This window comes from Sinohyriopsis cumingii, chromosome 13 (genome assembly GCF_028554795.1).
Source record: "Sinohyriopsis cumingii isolate HCF-2022 chromosome 13, ASM2855479v2, whole genome shotgun sequence".
NCBI lineage: Eukaryota > Metazoa > Mollusca > Bivalvia > Unionida > Unionidae > Sinohyriopsis > Sinohyriopsis cumingii.
Genome location: NC_142973.1, coordinates 67,523,209 through 67,548,106, shown reverse-complemented (window position 1 = coordinate 67,548,106; position 24,898 = coordinate 67,523,209). Strand labels below are relative to the sequence as shown.

At 35.4% G+C, this 24,898-nt stretch overlaps 1 protein-coding gene across 3 annotated transcripts in view; it reads left to right on the top strand.

Annotated features, from left to right (window-relative positions):
• LOC149785775 (NADH-cytochrome b5 reductase 3-like) overlaps positions 1–24,898 on the top strand; it is a 50,262-nt gene that overhangs the window by 18,370 nt on the left and 6,994 nt on the right. For 2 of the 3 annotated variants that reach the window (XM_089979679.1, XM_089979680.1), the window contains exons 2-7: positions 6,522–6,671; positions 10,035–10,107; positions 11,717–11,823; positions 15,775–15,904; positions 18,853–19,022; positions 23,357–23,456. In XM_089979679.1, coding sequence (XP_089835805.1) covers positions 6,522–6,671; positions 10,035–10,107; positions 11,717–11,823; positions 15,775–15,904; positions 18,853–19,022; positions 23,357–23,456 — 730 coding nt within the window. Of the gene's footprint in view, positions 1–175; positions 320–6,521; positions 6,672–10,034; positions 10,108–11,716; positions 11,824–15,774; positions 15,905–18,852; positions 19,023–23,356; positions 23,457–24,898 lie in introns of those variants that run through there. The other variant, XM_089979681.1, reaches the window with a different exon arrangement.

Here is a 24,898-nt window from a genome sequence, read left to right as displayed (position 1 = left end):
ACAAGTACATTTCAAAGATCCTTTCATTTAAATAAATTTTCCCCACCAATCTAAAAGAATTAAAAAAATTTTTGCCCCAAGTGGAGTAATTTTTCATAAGAGCTTGACCATGCAGCTGAGAATGCTAACTTGATAAGTTGGCACAAAATCAATTTTCACCAGCTGGCCTGGGTTTGATTTGTTCAGAAATGAATTAACTGGGGTTACAGATATGGGTATCTATGGTAGATGTGTTGTGTATTCACATGACTGGATATAGCTGTGTCTGGCTGACAGATACATCCAAAACTTGGAAGGAATAGCCATGGACTCAATCTGGGTACGCATTTTTTTAAAGATATTTCTGTCAAGTAAATTTCATGTTAAAGGGGAGTTATGTGTGTGTCATGCTTCAGTCGGCAGTTGAGAGGATTTGTAAAATCAGGCTGAATGGCATACAGACATTGCCATGAGGAACATTGTATCATACAATACAGGTTTTTTTTATTTTATTGACTCCACTAATCATTTAATGGGGTAATGTAAGTCAGAGCATGTACTGTTAAGGTTTTTCACATCTTAGTGTATCTATTTAAATAATTTTGAAGGTTTACCTCATTGTCAGACGCCAAGAATGTAAAAAAGGTTTGATGCTGTCAAGGTGAATAATGGAGGCAGGAGCTGCAGTCACTCATTGTAGTCGCTGTATTCCTCTTGTATGTCTGCTGTGTTCTCATCATTTAACTGTTGTCAGATTTTGTTTGTAAATACTGTTTTTAAGGAATCTTTGAAACACGATTGAAATGATATCCACTTAACATTGCAAATCTCAAACTTGATCAAATAAAACTTAAGCAGCTGACTTTACCATAAATGCGTAGCATAATTTGGTGTTTCGTATGTTTTCAAGATATTAAATCTGCTCGTTTTCCATTAATTATAAATTCTTTTAGCTCTGTCAGGTAGAGGTAAGCAGTTGTACAACACCCTGGTGTCAGTGTCAGCATCTGCACCAATTGAAGCATATATACCCAAATGTCAATTCAGCATCTGTACAGATAAAAGCATATACACAATGGTATCGGTGTTAGCATCAGCACAGATAAAAGCATATACATCTTCTTGTTGGTGTCATCATCAGCACAGATAGAAGCATACACCCATGTACACCCCAGAGGTCTTGCTAGGATTTTAAACTACGAGTCCAGGACTCCGATTTTGGTAAAAATAGGAGTCCCACCATCAAAAGTTGCAGTCCCTTCTTTCCTACAGAATTTCAAACCAAAACTGTTTCTGTCAGCACAGACTTGTGTAATTTGGAAACAAAAAGATGCCAATGATGAGTGAAATGTTAAAAAGACTGCTATTATTGTAGACAGTACAGTCTTATGTACATAATGAGGGGCATTGTTGTGTTATGGATAGCTCACACAGGTAAGAATAAAAGTCAATACTTTATACTGTATAATGCAAGGTACTGAGTGCTATAACTGGTAAAATAAAAATAAAGGGGATGAAATTAGTCACTGTGACCTACATTTTATCCTTTAATAACAAAATATTTCTGTTTATGATTATGTTGACTCATCCATACTAGGCCTGTTTACATCCTAGCCATCTCAAAGGCCATTTTTGACCACTGAAGTTGGAAGTAGGAATAAAGAAAGTTATGTAATGGTAGATTTTCCATATTCATGACAATATATTGTATGTTGTGATGTGTTAACCACTAGAGGTTAACCAGTATTGTACATGTGAATGGGCATTTCATGGGATGCCTTGCCTATAGTGGTGGCTGTCACTCCAAGGTTGCTCAGCTTGAGACTTTCATCCATTATCGTGTTGTTTCTAGGGGATATACAATGACAATAGCTTTTTGAGCCAGTCCTGGTGGCCCAGTGGTCAAAAGCTCTCTCAGTTACTGATGGCTGACATCTCACCCCTGTCCCTGTAGGATTAAGTCCCGGGGCTTGGCCAATGTGGGTAAGTGAGAAAGCTGTCAGTCGTGTGTCATGGTTCTTACCTGGGCTTTCAGGGGTTTTATACTGACATGTATAGCCTATCTTGCACTCTGAAATGGTGTTAAACACAAAAACAATGATTGTAAGAACAACTGTTATAAAGAGTAATAAAAGAACATTAATCTTTTTTCTTATCAGCTTATTGCTTCTTTGATATTATAGAAATGGATGTTCTTTTTGTTAAATTCTTTGTTACAGTAGGTAGGTGGTTGCATATGAAGGTAGGTAGATGGTTTTAGAATATATTGGCCTCAGTACTGACCATACAGTGCCAATTAAAAGTTAAAATTTCCAACTTTTAAAAAATGATTAAAAGTTCCAATGTTTAGATAAAAGAGGGCAAAAGTAATCTTGATTAGAAAAGGAGCCAAAATAACTTTAGTCCATATACTTTCTGTATGATATTCTTGACAATGGCTGCTGGTAATTAGCGAAAGTAGAGCTGATCAATGTAGTGAATGATTAGTTACACTTAAGTTAAAAACAATACATTTGAATCATCAGTATTGTTGTTGGGTGAAATTTGAAAGAAAAAAGGATTTTATTAAGTAATTAGTTTTAGAGGAAGCCAGTGAATCATAGAAGGATAATGCTAATAAAAAAAAGCAGAAGCAAATCCAGAAATGGAACAGTCATTACCATATATACATGCTTATAAGATGAGCCCAACTGCAAACTGCCTAGACCTAGATCTGCTATCACATAATGTGCTGGCAGATCTGGGTCTGTGCAGTTTGATAGAGTAATCAGAACAAACAAGATAGACCCAAATCTGTAGGTGCATTCTGTTACAGCAAATCAGGATCTTTGTTGTTTGCAGTTTGACTTATAAGCAAGTATATGTGGTACATTTAATAATTAGGTATATCAGTCTTTTCTCTTTTTTTGGCACAACTTGTTTTATTTCCATTTAATGTTTTCCATTGAATTTCACCAGTATATGACTGCCACAATAATTTAAGGGAAAAACATCAACATAAACCATTAAAATGTTGCAGAACATGTTCAAAGATGAAAGGTTTGACCAGCACATGCTGCAGTCAACCTGACATTGGTCATAGGATGTCGGAGATATATCAAATTGTCTGACTTATTTACCCATTAAACTGTTGAAGAAGAAAAACAACTTGACAAAATTAAATATAAAGGTCACAGGGTCTAATTTACAGATTAATTCTTTGTCAGACAATCAATAAAGATGATGCCAACTAAGCTTGATTCAAAGGTGACTAGGTCTAGTTCATATGATTCTTTGTCAGACCATCAGTAAAGGTGTGCAGAAAGCTTGTTGGGTTTTCCCAATTGTTTTAAACACTCATTAGCAACAAGCACAAGATAAAAGCAGTGTGAAAGCTTCTCTCCTGGATTTGTGTAAGAAAAAACCCCATAATTAATTGATTGCCCCAGGGCTTGCACTCTACATCACTGTCCTATACATTGTTCTTAACTAGATTGTGTGGTGGTATGTCAGCACATTTTATTTTCAGAATTTTCTTATAAAGCTTCATATCAAATTAACCCTTTACCTTGTAGAGCATATTTACAAAGTGCAGCGCGCTATAAATAGAACACCTGTTACCTAGTCGATTCCATATGCATACGGTTGCCTGTGAACTGTTAAGTAATGTAGTGTATGTTATGTTTAACAGCAATTTTAACCATTTTACATTTTTGGTACACATCTATTACGTGTGGACAAATTTAAGAGTAAAGTCCGATTGTTATAGCTGTGTAATTATTTTTCATGGAAGAATTTTTTATGTGCTTTAAAATCTTGAGAGAACTCATTTACCGTCATGTCAGTGAGGCCGCGTGACCAACTATTGCTGCCATTTCTCATACTCGAAATTTACAAGTTTTTCGTCAGTGTCTACATCACTAAGACATCTGAATTTGATCATTTATAAAAACTAATTGCTGCCTACATCAGTATCAGAGCCTTTACCTAGGTTATTGAATCTTTCATAAGTAATGAATGAAATCCACGACCGCCAATTTGGAGAGTGAGATTACGACCCAGTGACTTTAAATAGCAGATATCGACCAGTGCATAAACAGTGACCACGTGATCTGACGTAATTGTCATTCGCTGAAATGAATATAGTATCTAATAGGGGGTTTTCCCCGAAGGTGGCGCTACAAAAACCAGCTCAGAATGGCTGATGTTTACAGCCGATGTCAAAAGGCGCTTCGATGCAAATGGTGTAGAGGCATCTAAAGACGCTTGCATGGGGTAAAGGGTTAAGGACAAATGATACTAACAACAGTAGCTAACACTTTTTGTCATCCTTCAATACTTTATTGAGGAACTGATGAAATAAATCTTCACCATAGACGACCAGAAATGGCTGTGAATTAGGTGTTGAGTATTTTCTCAGGTAGCAAACCTACTTCGAAATTTCAAATAATTTTAAAAAACTGAAGACTGCAATAAAATCTTCACATGAAATTCTCAAATATAGTATTTTGAAAGAACGTTTTATGAATAATTAGTTTTGAGAGGAAGCCAGTGAATCATGGAAGTGTAATGCTAATACAAAAGCAGCAGAAAAAAATTCAGAACTGAAAGTGGTAATTTTCCAGTACATTTAAAATTTTTATATATGTCTTTTCTTTTTGTCACAGCTTGTTATATCTCTTGTTTATGTTTTGCACACATAAAAAATGTAAACCACTCTGGTGGCTTAGTGGTTAGAGCATCCGCTTGGGATGTGGGAGATCATGGGTTCAAACACCTGTCAAGTCATATCAGAGACTTATAAAAATGGTACTAACAGCTGCCTTGTTTGGCGCTCAGCATCAAGAGGTTAGCATTAGGGCTGGTCGGCCTGGTATCAGGATAATGTGAATGGGTGGGATATAATTCTACATGTCAGCGGCATGATGGCAGTGCTAGACATAATATAAACTGCAACACTGCAGACATTGTAGTGATATGACGATAAAAACCAAAATCATGCGCACACACACACACGTGCACACACACACACATAAAATATATGGCTGGCACATTAATGTTTGTGGAAACCATGTCATACAGAAGCCATTCAAATTTTATGATCCCTGATATGTAGATTTGTACCTAATCAGTACATTTTTAAAAATGGCATAATGAACAGTCCATTTGTCTAACCCTTCAGTTATATATTGGCAAACTTCCAAGTACATGTAATACTGTTTTATTCTTACAGGTATTTTATGTAGTTGTATGCTGTTGTAAATTGGAAACTCTTTTCATCTGTTCTTTTAAGGTAGTTCACTTTTGTAAGATCAATGCTTTCTGCAAAGCTGGAACTGATTCATTGATTACATTATGACATTTGATGTGACAATCACTTTTAACCAGGGTACATTGTAGCACTGTTAATGATGGGAGAAGCTACAAATGACAGGGTTATGACTTATGGTTTTTGTTTTTTAGTAAAATGAAACAGAAAATTATTGTACCATTATTGATAACTGCAATAAGTCTTCAGGCAACATATAAAGTCAGCGACAAATAAATCATTAGTGATTTATGACCTGGCATACATTGGCCACGCAGGCTTTACCGGGTACTTTCTTTGTTGATTTGATAAGAGGTTCTATTATCTTTAAGTGAATAATTAAATACAGCTATTACTTTATTGACATTAGTGACAGGGTAGTTTTTTCCCATTCTCTTCTATCTGTTGGTCTGTACTTGGGGACAAATATTCAACTATGAATAGTACCAAAAAAAGGATACCCAACTTTACATATTGAACTTAATTGCACCAGGAACATTGGAGCAGATTGCTCTTATGCTTGCTTTCCATTGTGAAAATATTGTTAACACTGCTGTAGTGTTTAAATGTGGTAAAATTTGTTTTTTTTATGTTAAACTATCCCATTTTATTTGGGGGCCCTCTTTAGCTCTAAGGAACTTCTAAGAGAGTGACAGCTGTAAGGTGATGTTGGCATACCTCTTTTCTTTCATCTACTGTGGCTGAAATTATTTTTGGGATATTATACTAGTGGAAATTGCACACGCTCTAAGCACACAGCTAACTAAAATGACTGCTCCCATGTGTTCATAAAATCGGCCTGAATTAATCTATAGTACACCATCTTTAGCAGTTATTAAAATAGGGAAAACAATTTTTTCTAGACTAGACAATACCAGCTGCTGAATGTGCAGTGAATAATTTTACAAAATATATAAAATGTAAAAACTGTTATCAGTTCTTTTTTTTCTCTCACAATTTACCTCAGAAGACCAGTAAGAGAAAATGACTAGGCAGAGCTACAAGTTTTGGGGTTGATGCACATCTGAAGAAAGGCCAAGCTCTGTATACTTTAATACTAATGCCAATATTACACCCATCAATCACAAATAAAGGAAATTGAAAGTTCTTCTACTAATGCCGAAGATATAGTCTTTTTTTTAAATCACTAGTATAACCAGAGAAATTCTTTTTCTTTCAAAATCTGACCCTAGCATAGTCAAAACTAGTGTGCCACCTTTATTAAAGTAATTTCCAAGTGTTTGTCTAATTTCAGGGTATATCAGCAGTAGTGGGCGTGGTTGTAGTGGCAGCAACTGCTGTACTTGCCAAGATCTTTCTTTTTGGAGACAAGAAGAAAAAGGCAGCACCAGTGACTCTTCAAGATCCAGACACAAAATATCCGCTGAAACTTATCGATAGAGAGGTAAATTGATATAATTTTGTATGGATTGATAGGTAAATTTATATAATTTTATATGGATTGATGGAAAGGTAAATTGATATCATTTTGTATGGATTGATAGAAAGGTAAATTGATATAATTTTATATTAATTGATGGAAAGGTAAATTGATAACCATTCTGTATTGATTGATAGAGAGGTAAATTGATAACCATTTTGTATGGATTGATTGAGAGGACAATTGATAACTATTTTGTATGGATTGATGGAAAGGTAAATTGATAACCATTTTGCATGGATTGATAGAAAGGTAAATTGATATAATTTTATATGGATTGATGGAAAGGTAAATTGATAACCATTTTGTATGGATTGATAGAAAGGTAAATTGATACAATTTTGTATGGATTGATATAAAGGTAAATTCATATCATTTTGTATGGATTGATATGTAAATTGATATCATTTTATATGTATATGGATTGATAGAGATGTAAATTAATATCATTTTGTATGGACTGATAGAGAGGTAACCCAATATAATTTTGTATGGATTGATAGAAAGGTAAATTGATAACCATTTTGTATGGATTGATAGAGAAGTAAATTGATATATTTTTATATGGATTGATGGAGAGGTAAATTAATATAATTTTTTTAATGGATTGATAGATAGGTAAATTGATATAATTTTATATGGATTGATAGAGAGGTAAACTGACATCATTTTATATGGACTGATATTGAAGTAAATTGATATCACTTTAAATGGATTGATAGGTAAATTGACATCATTTTATATGTATTGATAGAGAGGTAAATTGATATTTTTTTATATGGAATGATATTGAGGCAAATTATTATCATTTTGTACGGATTGATGGAGAGGTAAATTAATAAATAATAGAGAGGTAAATTGACATCATTTTATATGTATTGATAGAGAGGTAAATTGATATTTTTTTACATGGAATGATATTGAGGCAAATTATTATCATTTTGTATGGATTGATGGAGAGGTAAATTAATAAATAATAGAGAGGTAAATTGACATCATTTTATATGTATTGATAGAGAGGTAAATTGATATTTTTTTATATGGAATGATATTGAGGCAAATTATTATCATTTTGTATGGATTGATGGAGAGGTAAATTAATAAATAATAGAGAGGTAAATTGACATCATTTTATATGGAATGATATTGAAGTAAATTGATATCACTATAAATGGATTGATAGGTCAATTTATATCATTTTGTATGGATTTATAGAGAAGTAAATTGATATCATTTTGCATGGATTGATGGAGACGTCAATTAATATAATTTTTTTATGGATTGATAGATAGGTAAGTTGATATACTTTTATATGGATTGATATAGAGGTAAATTTACATTATTTTATATGGATTGATGGAGAGGTAAATTGATATTGTTTTATATGGAATGATATTGAGGCAAATTGATATCCTTTTGTATGGATAGATAGGTAAGTTGACATTCTTTTGTATGGATTGATGGAGAGGTAAATTGATCTCATTTTATATGGATTTTGTGCAGGCAAGTATTAAATGTACAGAATGTGCAACACCTGCATTGACATGAACAATACATACATTGCCTTGATAGTTACAAATGACAATGAGTGGACTAGAGGCGGGGGTGAGGCAGATAGGTCTGAAGCTGGTAGTCAAATCATTCAAGCCCATATGGATTTTTTTATTTTTTAATCATTGAGCTTATGTTATTACCTATTTATTACTTGCTATCTGTCCTTTAGTACAAAAGTAATCACTACTGCTCCTCAGCTGCTTGGAAGGTTGTCATGAAACTTTTCACACACCTTCATTCCATGGTCTAGTTGATTCTAAATGAAAATGATGCCATTCACATATCAAGTATGGCCAACACAATGTCCATCTTGAAAATCTTGAAAATGGTATGGCATACATAGCCACTTCCCCTGCCCTGCCTCAAGATCACGCTTATGGCAGGGAAATGTTATTCTCTGACTTGCTTTCTTGTTAAACTGTAACTACTGAATTTCTGATGGAAACATCATCATATTTGGAGTGCAGTATACATATTTATCACATAGTAGGTATAGTTTTCCTATAGTATGTGCAGTTTCATATTTTTTATATTACCACATGTTAAAATATCACTTTATGTCATTTTGATTGGTCCAAATAAGCCCATGAAATTATTGTGCAGTATCATCTTTACTGATTGGCTGGGATCATGTGAATATGTTTTTAACCCCGCCTTCTGGAATGTTTTGTTTTGATTGAACATTTTTGGTGGCCATTTTTGAACTCGACTCGTGAAAGGAAATTGAGGACAAATTATTTTGGCTGTCTGAATATGGATATGTTACCCCCTCAAGGGTTTATTATCTCATGTATAACAATATCATAATGAGAAAAATGGCATATAAATACAAAACAAGAACAACAATAAGAAGTAAAACTAAGGGTGTTACTTATTTGATGGTGGGGTGGGGGAGGGTTGGTATATCTGTAACATAGATATAGAATCTACCATATATACAAGCGTGGTTTAATTGTTAACTTAACAGAAGTAAATAAACTCACCTCTGTTCACAGAAGAATTTGGACATAAATGGGTCTCTTAACTGACAGAACTTTATCCAACCACAGCTGATCTTTGTGCAGTATATATGGGATGAAAATCTGACTCAAAAAGAAATTTGTTTACTTCTTCTGTACAGTCTATTGTTCCAGTCAAATATACTGCAAATATCTGGTCACAAAAGCATGGCAGTAAATGTGGGAATTTTTGCATCCAGTAATTCTATTTCACATGAAAATTGCAACAATGTAATGTTTTGTTCTGAAAGGGACATGTCACATGAGTTGACATACATATTTCCTATCGTTTTGCTTTGTTTTCTTCAAATTGGTGTCAGTTCATAATATGGCCTGCTGCCCAGATCTGGCACGTGACCTGGTCTTGTTCATTAATTTCCAATAAATTTAACTTTATCCTTTATATTAAATGCATATCCATTCCTCCAGCATTAATGTGAAATATCATTATTTTTAAAAATTGGGTCAAGGTACAAGCATCTGCATTTATACAATGGTTTTGAGATGCCCCTCACACTATCATAATGTCCATTTTTATGCCATTTTTCATATAGGTTGGAGGCATCTAATACCATTGCAGCTGCAGACTTCATTGATCCAGATCTGCCATGACATAATGCACAAGCAGAGCTGATTCTGTGCAGTTTGTTATGAGTCATTAGTAGAACAAACAACATAGACCCTGATTCTGCCAGTGCATTTTGTGATGACAGATGAGGATCTTTGTTGTTTTGCAGTTTGACCCCATTTGTGATTATAAATGTTTACTTTTCAGGAGGTGAGCCATGATACCAGAAGATTTCGTTTTGCCCTGCCCTCACCAGAGCATATCCTGGGGCTTCCTGTTGGTGAGTTTTTTTTCTTCAAGATTTTGTTTTTGCCTTGCCAACACCAGACCACATTCTGGGGCTTCCTGTTGTTGAATTTTTTTTTAAGTTGCATTTTTAAAAAAATCATTTTAAGGAGTAAACTTCGTACAGTCTATTGTGATAATTTCATGTTTCTATGAAAAAAATTTAATATAATTTATTGGAGCTCTGCACTAACAGTATTTTTTTCTGCAGAAAGTTTTCAGGGAAGAGGTCCAGTAAGACTAAATTCATGGGAATTTTTGGTCCATACAGGCAAAATAAAATAATGCAGAACACATTATTACATACAAGTGCTTGTGAATGCTCCTACTTCATTTAAGTGTAACAGTATTTTTGTGACCTACTGCATTTCAGCATAAGAACATTTGGACATCCCTTCCATATTTCCATAAACACACTTATGAATGCCTCTGGTAAACAACAATGATTTGCATGGTAAATTCAGTCTTGCCTAGTGGAAATATACCCTTTAAAAAAACGGGCTTTCTGGAGTTTTTATGCTGTTGAAGCACATTTTGGTGCATTAGATGAATCTGCCATAGCCAGTCATGGATCACATTAGAAAGTCCCCCAAAACGCAAATGGCCATTATCTTTGCAGGTAGAATCGTCGAATCCAGTCTATTAGGTTGATTTTTTTGGGGGGGATTAACTTTTATCTCAAACAGATTACAGCAATGACAGTCGTCACTGAATTTGCTTCAAAGCATTGGGTGGAATCTAAAAACTCGGCACTTGATCTACAAGTAAATAAGTTTATCAGTTTATACAGAAGGAAACAATAAGCACTGAATATTGAATTTGAAAGCTTTAAATATTCATGCATGCATGTCAGTATTACATCTTCACTCTCAACCATGTTGGGATGTCATCAACCGGTGGCATGCTTTATGGTATATATAAAACATTGTGGCAAAAAATATTTACAGTCTTCTGAGTGGTATTGACCAGTTTTGATAGCATGCACCCTACTTAACGGTCTTTCACATTTATACAAATGATGTTGATCAAAGGAATACAATATGGACACCATTACTAAAAATAGAGACCACTCCGGTGGACTAGTGGTTAGAAAGTCCTTCTAGGATGTGGGAGGTCATGGGTTCGAACCCTGGCTGAGTCATATCAGGGACTTATAAAAATGGTACTAACAGCTGCCTCGCTAGGCACTTGGCATTAAACGGTTAGTCTAAGGACTGGTTGGGCTGTTGTCAGGATAATGTGACTGGGTGGGACATGATGCCACAGTGCTAGGCGTCACTATATAATAAATTGCCACGCTGCAAACATCATAGCGATATGACTGAAATTTTTTTAAAAGCTACATTAAAAATCCAATCACACACACTAAAAATAGAAAAACATAAAAGTATATCAGTACCAATATACCGTTTTTCACAGCCAGCCATGTTGGGATGCTTTCAACTAATGGGATGCTGCTAGTATATTGTGCAGTTTAGGTAGACACATATACTGAGGTGTAGTTTACTTAGGTAATAATAAAAGACTAACAAGTACCTATTGCTTATATTACATCTAACATCTAATGAAGGATGTATTGTTGATGATCTTATTTTTATCCACAGGTCAACATATTTACCTGTCGGCCCGGATTGAAGGTAACTTGGTTATCCGTCCTTACACCCCTGTGTCTAGTGATGATGACAAGGGTTACATGGATCTTGTCATTAAGGTAAGTTCTTTGAGGGCATATGCACATGTGTTTGCACACAAATGGCTATGTGCTTACAAACACAAACACCAGTGTAGCCATGATTGATATTTACAGCAAGAGCTGTTAAATATTTTTCAATTTCTGTTCATGGAGATTTCCACAATATAGTGACAACAAATAATAGAAACGTATGTTCTTGTTTTCTGCAGTACTAAATGGTTATGTTAAGTTTTTATATCTACTGGTAATAGAGCAGAAGAGCTTACAGGAATGGTCAGTTATCTGTTGTCCAACATTTATCCACCCATTAGTACACTTTTGTTATCACTGCTTCTGATAAACTACTTGGAGAATTGCCATAAAACTTTACACGCACATTCATTCCAGGTCTAGATGAAAATGGTGTTGCTCAGACATCCAATATGGCAATCATGGCAGCCATCTTGAAAATCTCATGGGGTTTTGCTAAATTATGATGTATAGTTGGGCCTCAATGAAAATGGAGATCTGATTTCCAATATGGCCATCATGGCAGCCATCTTGAAAATCTCATGGGGTTTTGCTAAATTATGATGTATAGTTGGGCCTCAATGAAAATGGAGATCTGATTTCCAATATGGCCATCATGGCAGCCATCTTGAAAATCTCATGGGGTTTTGCTAAATTATGATGTATAGTTGGGCCTCAATGAAAATGGAGATCTGTTTTTCAATATGGCCACCATGGCAGCCATCTTGAAAATCTTGTCACTATTCCTCCAGAAAAGAAGTCATAGTGGTTGAAAATATTGTCACTACTTCACAGACCGGATGGTCTGGGGCTTTCTTTGGAGGACTACTTACGTCTTGTTGATCCTAAACGAACATGGTGCTGATCTGTTATCCAATATGGTTACCACAGCAGCCATCATGAAAATCATGCTATTGCTATTATTGAGTGAAAAGTCAGATAAGCATGGGGTTTTCACTAGAAGTCTTGTGTTGTCTTTTAGTCTTTTATAAAAAACTGCACTGATCTCATAGCCAGTATGGCCACTGTGTTGGCCATCTTGAAATTCGTATAACTACTACTCCTAGATGGAAAGTCACGTTGACGTTGTTTTTTCACCAGAAGACTTCTTATGATGTCAGGTTGGTACTTTATGAAAATGGTTCCAATCTGGTATCAGTATGACCATCATGCATCGCCTTCAAAATCTTGTTGCTATTCCTTCTGAATGGATAGTCACATCAATATACCAGAAGATTTCTAGAGATGTCTGAATGTAAATGATGCAGATGTAACATCAATAATGGCCACCATGATTGCCATCTATAAAATGTTATTGCTACTCGACAATTGATGGTCATATTTACATATTGTTTTCACCGAAAGACTTGTGATACTTGTTTGATCCGAATGAAAATGGTATCCCATCGACATCCAATATGGCTACTACAGTGAACATATTGAATGTCAATAATCCTCCTGAATGGATGGTCATAATGGAATGGGAGTTTCACATCAAGTCCCGCCTCGTCTGTGGAGTTACTTCACCTCTGCAGAAATGTTGGACACCTCAGAGGTATTGCTAATCAAGCCATTGACCAGACCAAATTCCTAAGGGGTATGTAACTACAGTAATCTTGTAAGCAATATTCTTTCACACCCCTTCATTAAAGGAGACAGAGAGGATGGAAAGGCAAGGTAAGGAAGTATACTCACCTCACCCTTTCTCAGACCTGTTTATATGTGAGTGTGTGTGTGATTCCTTACCTCACTTGCAGTGCATCCCTCTTGCTTTAAAACCAGTAGAAGTCTTTAGCTGTCTTTTTGGACTTTTGGTTGGTCATCACAGAAGGGTCCATTCCTTATTAAAGGAGGGTTTATGTATTGTTTTGAAGAACTCACTTCTCCCTCAAGAACTTTAATCTTGTTCAACAGTCCCGTATAACCGAACCAAAGGATGAGGTGGACACCTTTCTTCAAAAGGGCACAGTTGTGAGGGTCTCTACTCTTGGATTTTTCTGATATCCCAAAAAGGCATGAAACTGAAACATACGAGTGGTCTTTTCCCTCTAAACATTCCTGCAAGAGGAATATTGAAGATGGAGGCTGCATCATCAGCGTGGATACTGGACAGTTTCTTTCGACTTTCATGATGCTTATTCCATATCCCTATCTTTTCTTCACACAAGAAATGCATTGGTTTTTGCTGTCTTAACTCTACACAAGAAATGCCTTGGTTTTTACTGTCTTTCCTCCAAACAAGAAATGTCTTGGGTTTCTGCATCACAAAAATTTTTTCAAGTCTGAGTCATACTGTTCGGTCTAGCATCAGTGCCCACGGTATTTTTCAGAATGATTGGAGTAGTGGTTGCTGGAGATCTCCAGTACTTTGATGGCCAGACAAAAGCAGAAAATGGTCTGTTACATCATATGTCCCACAGTGACTCAACTCACACTTGTATCAAACCTGAAGAAATCGGAACTCTTTCCCTCTCAGTATTTTGTTTACATAGGAATGATTTTCGAGACCTATGTGCTTGGGTTATGTTCCCCCAGACAGGATAAACAGAATCCTGGATCTTTTGAGGACTCGACAGGCCAAGACCTCATTTGCCTCTCTCTTCTGATAACCTTGAACTCTGCCATGTATTAATAACAGTGTAACTAGAGATAGATTTTATAACCTTGGTAAACATGTAGCTTAGCAATTTTGTGATATGCAAGGCATTATTGATGGATCTGATGTGTTCAGCTTAGGCATTATGCAGGCTAAACAAGGGGAAAACGATGCATGAAGATGAGGAAATTCCACTAGCATAAAGCTGAAATTAAACCAATGTAAAAGAAGCTATTAATTGTACCATAAATACAGTCGTATCTAGCACAGATACCCATCTCACAAATAGGTTTGTGACATAGCATGCATTTCGGTTGAATTGCAAAGATTGTGATATGATGAATGTTTAGGAGAAATTAACTGCCACTGCAATATGGGAAAAAAAACATGTATCCCCTCTCATCTGCACACAATAACTTTTTCTATGCTTTGAAATTGTTCATATTAAGGCAGCTAACCTTATATGTTTATTACTTTCAATTCAGCTTTGGAATCCAGAGTTTGTTCATGTGACTTCCAAGCTTAGTTTTGTTCCCAAAGATTCTGTGCCCTTTGGCTGATTATGAACATAATTAATTCATTAATTGCACATTGTAAGCCTAATTGTTAAGTCCAGTATAAATATGCATTTAGATTTGGTCCCTGATCTTTGTCTACAAAATTGTTGCATTCATGTCCACTTAAAAAGGATAATTGTGTCAAAATATAACAAATTAGTAACTAAACTGAAAAGCAATATTCACTTGACATTTGGAAACAGGTTTGCAGTATTTGTCATGTGCATTGAAAAGAATGTAATTTACCAAATGAAGATGCATCTTCATCAACTGAATATAATACAAGTATATCTCCTATTGAAAATATTAAGTGATAATTCTTCTTCATCTCTTGTACTCGTCCATTAGGTTATATAAAACTCGTCAGATGACCAAACCAGCAATCCTAGTATATTTGTTTTTAAACTGCTGTAGAATGCAGAATCATGTACTCTGTAGAATTTGCATGAACAGTAAAAGTAAATACGTGTCTAGTTCCTGAAAATATTTGTCATGTGTACAAGCCTCTTTGGGTTAAGCACTTAACAGAGGCAGGACTAGTAAAGGTTGTTCTTTTGGAGAGCTGTGTTCTTATTTCATTGTGTGAGAACATGTTAGAGAGACAGTTTAAATGTGGCTGGGGGAATTTATAAATAAATGACAGCATTTCTTCCATGTTTTTTTTCTTCTTTTGCTTGTATTAAAGCAGAATCTTTCATAAAAATTACTATCTCAGCTTCAATAATATTTTATCTTGGGCTGGTAGGAAATAGACAAAATAAGAAATGAAGAGTGGTGTATTACATTACCATTCATATTTTTAAACAGGTCTACTTTAAGAATGTGAATCCCAAATTCCCAGACGGGGGCAAAATGTCTCAGTATCTGAATAACATGGAAATAGGAGACTTTATTGATGTCAGGGGACCCAGCGGTTTGATTGTTTTTGAGGGAAAAGGTAAGAGTCAAGTATCTTTTGGTTTTTCTTGTTTGTTTTTATGCTCTGCCATGCCTATTTCTGTTCCTGAATGTATTGTGACTTCTAGTCCTACAAACATATGCCACCCCTCAACCCATGTTCCCATAGACCCAGACAGCCTGGAAATAAACATCGTTTGCTTTGGAGGACACGTGCTTAAAAATCATTTATGCCATCCCATTAAAGGTATATAACATAAACAGTGGTACTGTGAGATGAACTTGCTTCATTAAGTTGGAAAATTAGTTTGGCAGTGGTTGTAACTTCAAAGATCCATAGAAATGTACTTCAGATTTCTTCTTTCAGTTGCACTAAAATATGAAAGATTATTATTATTGTTTTTGTTGTTGCTGAATCATCACTATTGTAGAAATATTTTAATTGTTCATGTCTGTCCATATATTTATCCATGTGAACATTTGTTGCTTGTTTTTTCCTTTTGTTAACGGAAATCCATCAGCACTTACTGAGTGTAATCATATTGGGTACAGCATTTCTCAAAGGATAAGTAGATGACGAGAAGGATTTTTTATCCTAGATATGCTTTTGAGTGAGGAGAAGATGGGGGATAAAAGGTCAAATTTTCATAGGTAGTATGGATCCTTTGTGTATCCTAAACTCTGCAAATCAAAGAAGAGTGATCATATGTGGTTTGGTGTTTCATGAGGATAGAAGGAAGACAATAAATGGATGGTGGCATGGCTTTGAAAAGTGGGTGGGGAAAAAGAAAGTGGATAATTCTGATGGCTTTCTTAAGCATTACTTGTTCTTATCATCTTCATTGTCATCATCATCATCAGCAGCAGCAGGAGCATGTTCTTTTAGTTTACATGTATCAAAACAATTACTGTGCTGGCCATGGATGGAACATGGTAGTTATAGGTTGTTGCATTGGTATGGGAAAATATGAATGAGTTTTTTGGGTGGATATACTGCATGACCTTGCGATTACAATATATCCATCCGACAAAACAAGATCATATTTTCCCATACAAATGGAGTAACGTTTTTATTATGTGCTCATTTTCTTATTCTACCTAAGGTTTAATTGTATAAACAAAAATACATTTCAAGAAACAAAGAACTGAATTTATGCCATATTCTAAACTAAATACACAAGTGCAGATTCATCAGTACACAATAACAGCATTTAATTAATGCACACATAACTCCGCCCAATTAAATTTGAACTTAGTTGCGTCTTAGACGTCACTTTCAAAAGAAAATGTTGGTTTGGTTTATTTAAAATTGAAATATAAAGTCATATTGTGAATGAATGCGCATTGCCATTTAGTCTGGAATGAATAGATTTTTGTATTTTTGTCGATTCTACTAAATTTCGTAATAATGACTGGATTTATCTGTCAATTCTACATGAAGTACATTTGATTTTAGCAGCGAGGGAGCAGTGTTGATGTCTGCAAGTGTTTCTGTTCTGTCATTGAATGTTTGGAATCATAATGTAGCAAAAATATGAAGTCTTTCAATTGTAATTATCAAAAAGAACTATGGAATATAATTTTTTTATTTTGAGTGCAGTAAGGAGGGTGTAATTGCACTTGGAATGTAGTTGAAATTAAGTACAATTCGAAATGTGTAATCGAGCTTTAGAACACATGACATGGCTCATGTAATTCATATTTGCAGAACTGAGAAAGTACATTTTGAAGAAATTCAGGATGTAAACTGTTATGTATATTTTTTGCCATTCTTATTACCAGCTAAAGAATTCACTTGCACGTTATATGTAGGGACCTAGCAAATTTTTTACCTGTCTTTCGCTAGCCTAAATCCGAAATATTGCAGACCTGCTAACTCTTATTATTTTGCCATATGTCTTACGAAAATTACCCTCAAAATACGGACTTAAGGCATACTAGCAAAACCTTTGGTAAATGATGGTTTCCAAAAAATCCGGATAATTGGTTCTTTCGTGTTTTGTTTGGATTTCATCTTAGAATAAGTGAAATTAGTCAGGGAACCAGACTAACTTCACAGCAGCACCCCAGATGCTTTAAACTACACCATTTTTTTAATGAGAAAAATATGCATGATCAAACTGTTGATTATAGAATTTGTAGAAATGGTGTCCAGAAAGTGATGCATGTTTAAGACGATTGGGAAAATAAGCTTATAGAAGAGTGTTAATAATCAACACAGAAGAATAAAAAGGAGTATCTAGATTCTTATGAATTAAAGCTGGAAAGGAATCAATTACGTTTATTGGACATCACGTGCCAATTTGAGTATGTCTCCAAGAATTATGTCAAGTTGAGAGATAGCAACAAGCCATCGAGCTGCATAGGGTTTGGAACTAGAGTTTGTGCAACTGTACTAGTGGTAAATAAAGTCTACATGTACTTTACAAACTTTTTAGTTTAACGCAACGTTTATCGTCAGTGCGTCAAACTTTTTAATACATTTTCCAGCTTTAAAACAGCAGCTATTGACATTTTGTTACACCTTACTGAAAATTGGTCAATCTTACAGAAAAAAATCAACTGCCTTTCTGAGAAGGACTTGTCAGGGTTGGCAGGTATGATATTGTATCAAAAAAGTTAATGCAGATTATTGAAAAGCAGCTTTTATGTGGCAGTCCACGAAACAGCTGCTTTAGTTCATTCAGAAAAAAATTTAATCAACCAAAACATAAAGTATCTACTACATGAGCGTACATGATTTGTTTACAAAGTAGTGCCTAATACACTATTAGGCACACATGTTGTGATCATGGGTGCAATATGAAGGTGTGTAATATCGTAAAATACTGCATGATTCTGACAATGTAAAGTTAATGGAGACAAAAATGAGCATATAATAAAATACCTTACTAAACTACTGATGCCTGTAGATTAGTCTCTGATACTTAATTTATCAACAACAATTGCCTTACTTGAAGTATAATCTGTTCTCTCCCATGTACACAGGAAAGTTTAAGATCCGTGCTGACAAAAAGTCAGAGCCAGAGACTGTGGTTGCTAGGAAGGTGGGCATGATTGCGGGGGGAACAGGTATCACACCCATGTTACAGCTCGTCAGAGCAATTTTCAAGGATCCTGAAGACAAAACAGAGGTCAACCTCCTCTTTGCCAACCAGGTACTATCACTATATTTCTTGCATAGCATTTACAGGGAAATCGCTTAGTTTCAGGGCCACATATCTCGCTTATGCACAGTATAAAACTATTGATGAATTCAAGAGAGGGACCTTTCAGGTTATGCACTGTATAAGACTTGATGAATTAACGAGAGGGACCTTTTAGGTTATGCACTGTACAAGACTATTGATGAATTCAAGAGAGGGACCTTTCAGGTTATGCTCTGTACAAGACTACTGATGAATTAAAGAGAGGGACCTTTCAGGTTATGCTCTGTATAAGACTTGATGAATTAAAGACAGGGACCTTTCAGGTTATGCACTGTACAAGACTATTGATGAATTCAAGAGAGGGACCTTTCAGGTTATGCTCTGTATAAAACTATTGATGAATTCAAGAGAGGGACCTTTCAGGTTATGCACAGTATAAGACTATTGATGAATTCAAGAGAGAGGGACCTTTTAGGTTATGCTCTGTATAAGACTTGATGAATTCAAGAGAGGGACCTTTCAGGTTATGCTCTGTATAAGACTATTGATGAATTAAAGAGAGGGACATTTCAGGTTATGCTCTGTATAAGACTATTGATGAATTCAAGAGAGGGACCTTTCAGGTTATGCACTGTAAAAGACTATTGATGATTTCAAGAGAGGGACCTTTCAGGTTATGCACAGTATAAGACTATTGATGAATTCAAGAGAGAGGGACCTTTTAGGTTATTCTCTGTATAAGACTATTGATGAATTCAAGAGAGATGGACCTTTCAGGTTATGCACTGTATAAGACTCTTGATGAATTCAAGAGAGAGGGACCTTTCAGGTTATGCTCTGTATAAGACTATTGATGAATTAGAGAGGGACCTTTCAGGTTATGCTCTGTATAAGACTATTGATGAATTAGAGAGGGACCTTTCAGGTTATGCTCTGTATAAGACTATTGATGAATTCAAGAGAGGGACCTTTCAGGTTATGCACTGTATAAGACTATTGATGAATTCAAGAGAGAGGGACCTTTCAGGTTATGCTCTGTATAAGACTATTGATGAATTAGAGAGGGAATTTTCAGGTTTTGCACTGTACAAGACTATTGATGAATTCAAGAGAGCGGGACCTTCAGGTTATGCACTGTGTACTGCTGTGTTGAGGAATTAAAGAGAGGGACGTTTCACTTATTCATCTGAGGAATCAGATGACAGTTATTCAGATAACTAAAGAACATTGCCTTTTGTGTGTGGCCAGTTTAAAAATCTAAGAATATGATGAACAGACCCAAAAAAAATTCTGGATTGTTTAAACTTAACACATTAAAAGACATACGATCATGTTCATTTTCATTGGATCACTCAGTTTCAAATATACTTGTAGTCTCTAATCCATAACCTGAATGGTTCCTCTCACAGATTTATCAACATAATTATGCAGTAGACTGGTAATAAATTCTCTTCAGAATCTAGAAAATATTTTTGTGGAATGGAAAAGTCCATTTAAATTTCCAGTGTTGTTACTTCATATTCTGCATGATCTGTACATTTACGATGCAAGCCTTACTGCTTGCTGTGTGATGTGTATTTAATTGCCGAAGTTTAATGTAGCATAGCAGAGTAGATCTGGCTCCTTTCATCATGAAGTTCCCCACTCTTGATTTCTTCACACATTTGCAGATATATTGTAATAATCTGTCAGGACGTTTGTCTATCCATGATATACTGTAACCTGAATCATGACTCCAGCAATTGATGGTAATCATATTTATTTATCATGTTTTGCAAGAACGAGTCAGTCACAAACAAAAGGTTTTGTGGGGAGGGGGGTCAAAAGGGTAAAGGTCGTGTATGGAAAAGTGTTGATATTAGCATCTTTATTATAAAGATTGGTCCTTTTCTAGCAGCTTTTTTGTAATAAAGTATTTCTCTATTGATCTTAGAAAATCTTTCATTACATTATGAATGATTTGTTTAAAAATTTTGAGCTATAAATAAATCCAAAAATAACTTTTGTCTTAATCTTTACCTTACAGTCTGCAAAGCAGTTAGATCAGTTTAGTTCTTTATTCCTGTTGAACAGAAAAATTCATTTGTGTCACTTTTACAGTTAAAGATGTAGCAGGCTTTGTCTTCAACACCAGCTTTTTCTACCATTATGCAACTTTTGCCACATCTCATAAGTGTCTGAGAAAAAACTCACCTGACATTATAGTTGTGTTGTCTTTGCGATAACCATTGGCAAGAGTGGTGTCATCATGGCCTCCCATTCATTGGGTCCCTGGTCAGATGTATAAATGTTTCAAATACAGAACTGATCATAATATCTGGATAATGCCTTCTGCCTTGCAAATCCAGCACTCCTAAATCGAGCAGTATGTTCACCACATCTGTTGGGTAGTTTTACCATTAAAGTGCTAAAAAGTTGTCCTTATCCCATAAATCACCTGTGGCTTCTACTTGTGCCTAGTTGGCACACTGTTATGGGAGCCTTCACTGTATTTTTCACTTTATTACTTTGTATCAGTGCGAATTATCCTTTGGAGTTTTATAATTCTGTATAATAGTTGTATCGAATTACTGTGAATTCATTCAAAGACATTTTGGGATGAAATAATGGTGATTTCTTTTGTACTGCTAACACATCCATACATTACTGTCATTCAGAATACTTTCGGAACTCATTTGGATTACTTGAAACTTTGAATTGATAGAACAGTTAGTATTTTAGGATTTCGTTCACCATACTAGAAGTTATATTTCTTTCAGTTTGTATTTTAGGAAAATAAAATGTTCAATTATACAAAAGCTTTTGGTTTTGCTCTTTCTTGTCACTTATTTTAAGAACATAGACTCATTTTGCTCTCATCACCATAGATGTTCATTTTGTTCCTCAGCATTTGATTTCAAGCCAGAACCATCTGAATAACCTGCTAAAGGGCTGCCATTTCTTGATTTCTGACACACTTTGCCATCAAAGATTGGAGGATATAGGCCAGAACAAAATACCACTCAAACCCTCTAGCCGGTTTATCTTAATTGAAGGTCTCAGCTTATTGTATAAAGTTGAATTCATGAGTTCTGACATGGTTTAACAAGGCACCCATGGAACCACTGCCTAGAACCTCTGTGACTCGCCTTTCTTTGAAAGCCTGTTTCTTAGTAACTTTTGTAATGGCAGGTAGAATTGATGAGATTCAGGTCTTATCAATTGACCTAAACTATCTGTGGTTCTGCCATGATGGTTCATTTTCTCAAGACAGCCCCTGTTTTCATTGCTAAGAGTAGGTTCCTGCTCATTGGAATTAATTTGCTTGTCCTGATAACCACTATCTTCTTTGGATTTTTATTCCCAGAGCTATCAGCACAACCCCATCAGGGTATAGAAGTGGTACCTAAAACAGACAGCCAATAAGAAGAGGAGATTCTTGCTTGTTCTTGTCGCTCAAGAATAAAGGGAATTGGTTTTAGTTGACTTTTAAATTTTGTATGAACAAGCTTTATATGTATCATAAAATTTATGGGAGGCTCGGAGTGGTAGAAAGTGCTCACCATTACGGATCACTGCCATCTCTCCTCTGTCTGTGTGGGATCAAGTCTCTGATTCAGCTAATGTGGGGATGTGAGAAAGCTTGCCAGTAGCTTATTATGGGGCGGTTGTTCTTTCTGGGGTTTTCCTGGGTTCTTCCTCCACCATTTATACTGGCTGCCATGTATAGCCTATATTATGCTGAAAAATGATGTTTTAACTCAACGATAATAAAATATATGTGAAGCCAATTGATGCAGACAGATGAAATCAGCAAACCTTACCTTTATAACATTAACATGATGCTACATGTGCCAGAGGGATAATTACTCAACAGAGATACTATATGTCCTCTCTTACAAGTCGAGTCCAGCTGCAAACTGCACAGACCCAGATCTGCCATAGCATAATGTGCTTGCAGATTTGGGTCTGTGCAGTTTGTTAGCAGTAATCAGTAAAGCAAACATAGACTCGGATCTGCCAGTGCATTTTTATGCGTCAGTAGATTAGGGTCTGTGTTGTTTGCAACTGGACCTTACTTATAAGTGATTATATATGGTAACTAAACTGTGAGAATGGGGATGACATTCTTTTCATTGAGGATTCAAAGAGTTAATGGTGGTTTTATTGTCATAAACAACTTTGCTGATGATGCATTGAACTCTGTTGAAGAAATAAAACCCCATTTCCACCTTCAAATCATCAAATACAAGACTGCTACCTGATTCAATGTTTTTCAAGAACTTGCTAGCAGAACCACTCCAAAATTAGTACCAAATGTGAATGTATGGTCATTTACTTATGATGGTGTGTTCTATTTCCAGACTGAGAATGACATTCTCCTGCGTCCTGAACTTGAAGAACTGGAGAACACGTATGGAAGTCGTTTCCACCTGTGGTTCACCCTTGATAAACCCTCTGAAGGTACTTTGCAATTGATGGCCATTTACATTGTGAACGAGCCATCCCGGTGATTGAGCCGTCCTTTAGGAATGAAAATACTAAGCTTCATTCATCCATTGATTACATCACACTGCTTTACTCTGATTTTCATTTGATCATTGCTTTTTACAGGTCAGATTGGAGCTTAGGGACTTTCAATCACAAACGTCACATACTTTGTTTAGTCATTAATCTTGCTACAAGCTTGTGATAGGGACAGTTCAGATGTACTAGGCATAGCTGCCAACTGTCTCATTTTTATCGTATTTGTCCCGTATTTTGGACCTGAATACGGGTGTACATTTTTTTGGCAAAAAATACATTTTCTATTTAGAAAAAAAAAATATTTAAAAAATTTCCTGCAATTTCCAGTTTAGAACGGACACTCGGTTCCATTCTGATAGAAATGTATCGCATGTACATAGGAATACAGTTCTACAATATGACTCGTTCATTCAAAATCGAGGCTACAATGCCTGTCTTTATCCGCCATACTGGATTTTGCAAACAGTTACTGCTGTCACTGTATCTCATTTTCGTAATATTCAACTTCTAATCATGTTGAATAGGAAAGCAGAATATTCAGAATTTTCTCCAGGAAAGACAAAAAAACAGAACTAGAAGGACAATTGTGCCGTCTTGTTTAGATTTGTGAAACCATCTAATAAAGGAGAAAACTACATTTTGCAAGTTGTGTAACGTGATTTCACTATTGGGCGCCTATGAAATAAAGAGCACGAAAAAGCTAATAAACATCAGCTTGCTGGTTCATCATACACAACTCAGCCTGAACTTATGACGTATATAAATACCAGAGAGAACCTTGATGTAATTTGATCGAAATTCAGTTTATTAAATTTCTTTTGGAAATTAGCCTTCCTCTTTCAGTTACTAGTGTTGCTTGCGATTTATTTCGCACACGTTTTCCAGACAGTAAAATCACAAAGGATTACTCGTATGATAGAACGAAAACAGTTCAATAAGAAAATCACACAGAATTGAGATCATCAGTGAAGGTTGATACATTCAAGTCGATAATGATTGGAAAAAGATGAAGTGTGGAAAAGGCTACTATAAAAAGTCTGTGCCTGGGTGTGTTGCACTCTTGAACCTTCTGAATGGGCATCCGAATGGACTGTGGTACAACATATGCATATTTGACATTAAATAATTATGTAAAGCACTGTCCTACTTTACTGATGGTTGTATTTGTTGTAAATAGTTACTTATGCATTAAAATTTTAAAAATCAGTATTTGTTCCTGAAAATCAGTATTTTTGTCACAAGAAGTCAGTATTTTTTTACTCAGGGGTTGGCAGCTATGACTAGGTAAGACTTGTCAATAACTCTGAGAACACTATCTTGGTATTCAGAGCACAATGCAGTGCACTTGACTGCAAAAAAAGGCAAATGGTCCACGTCAC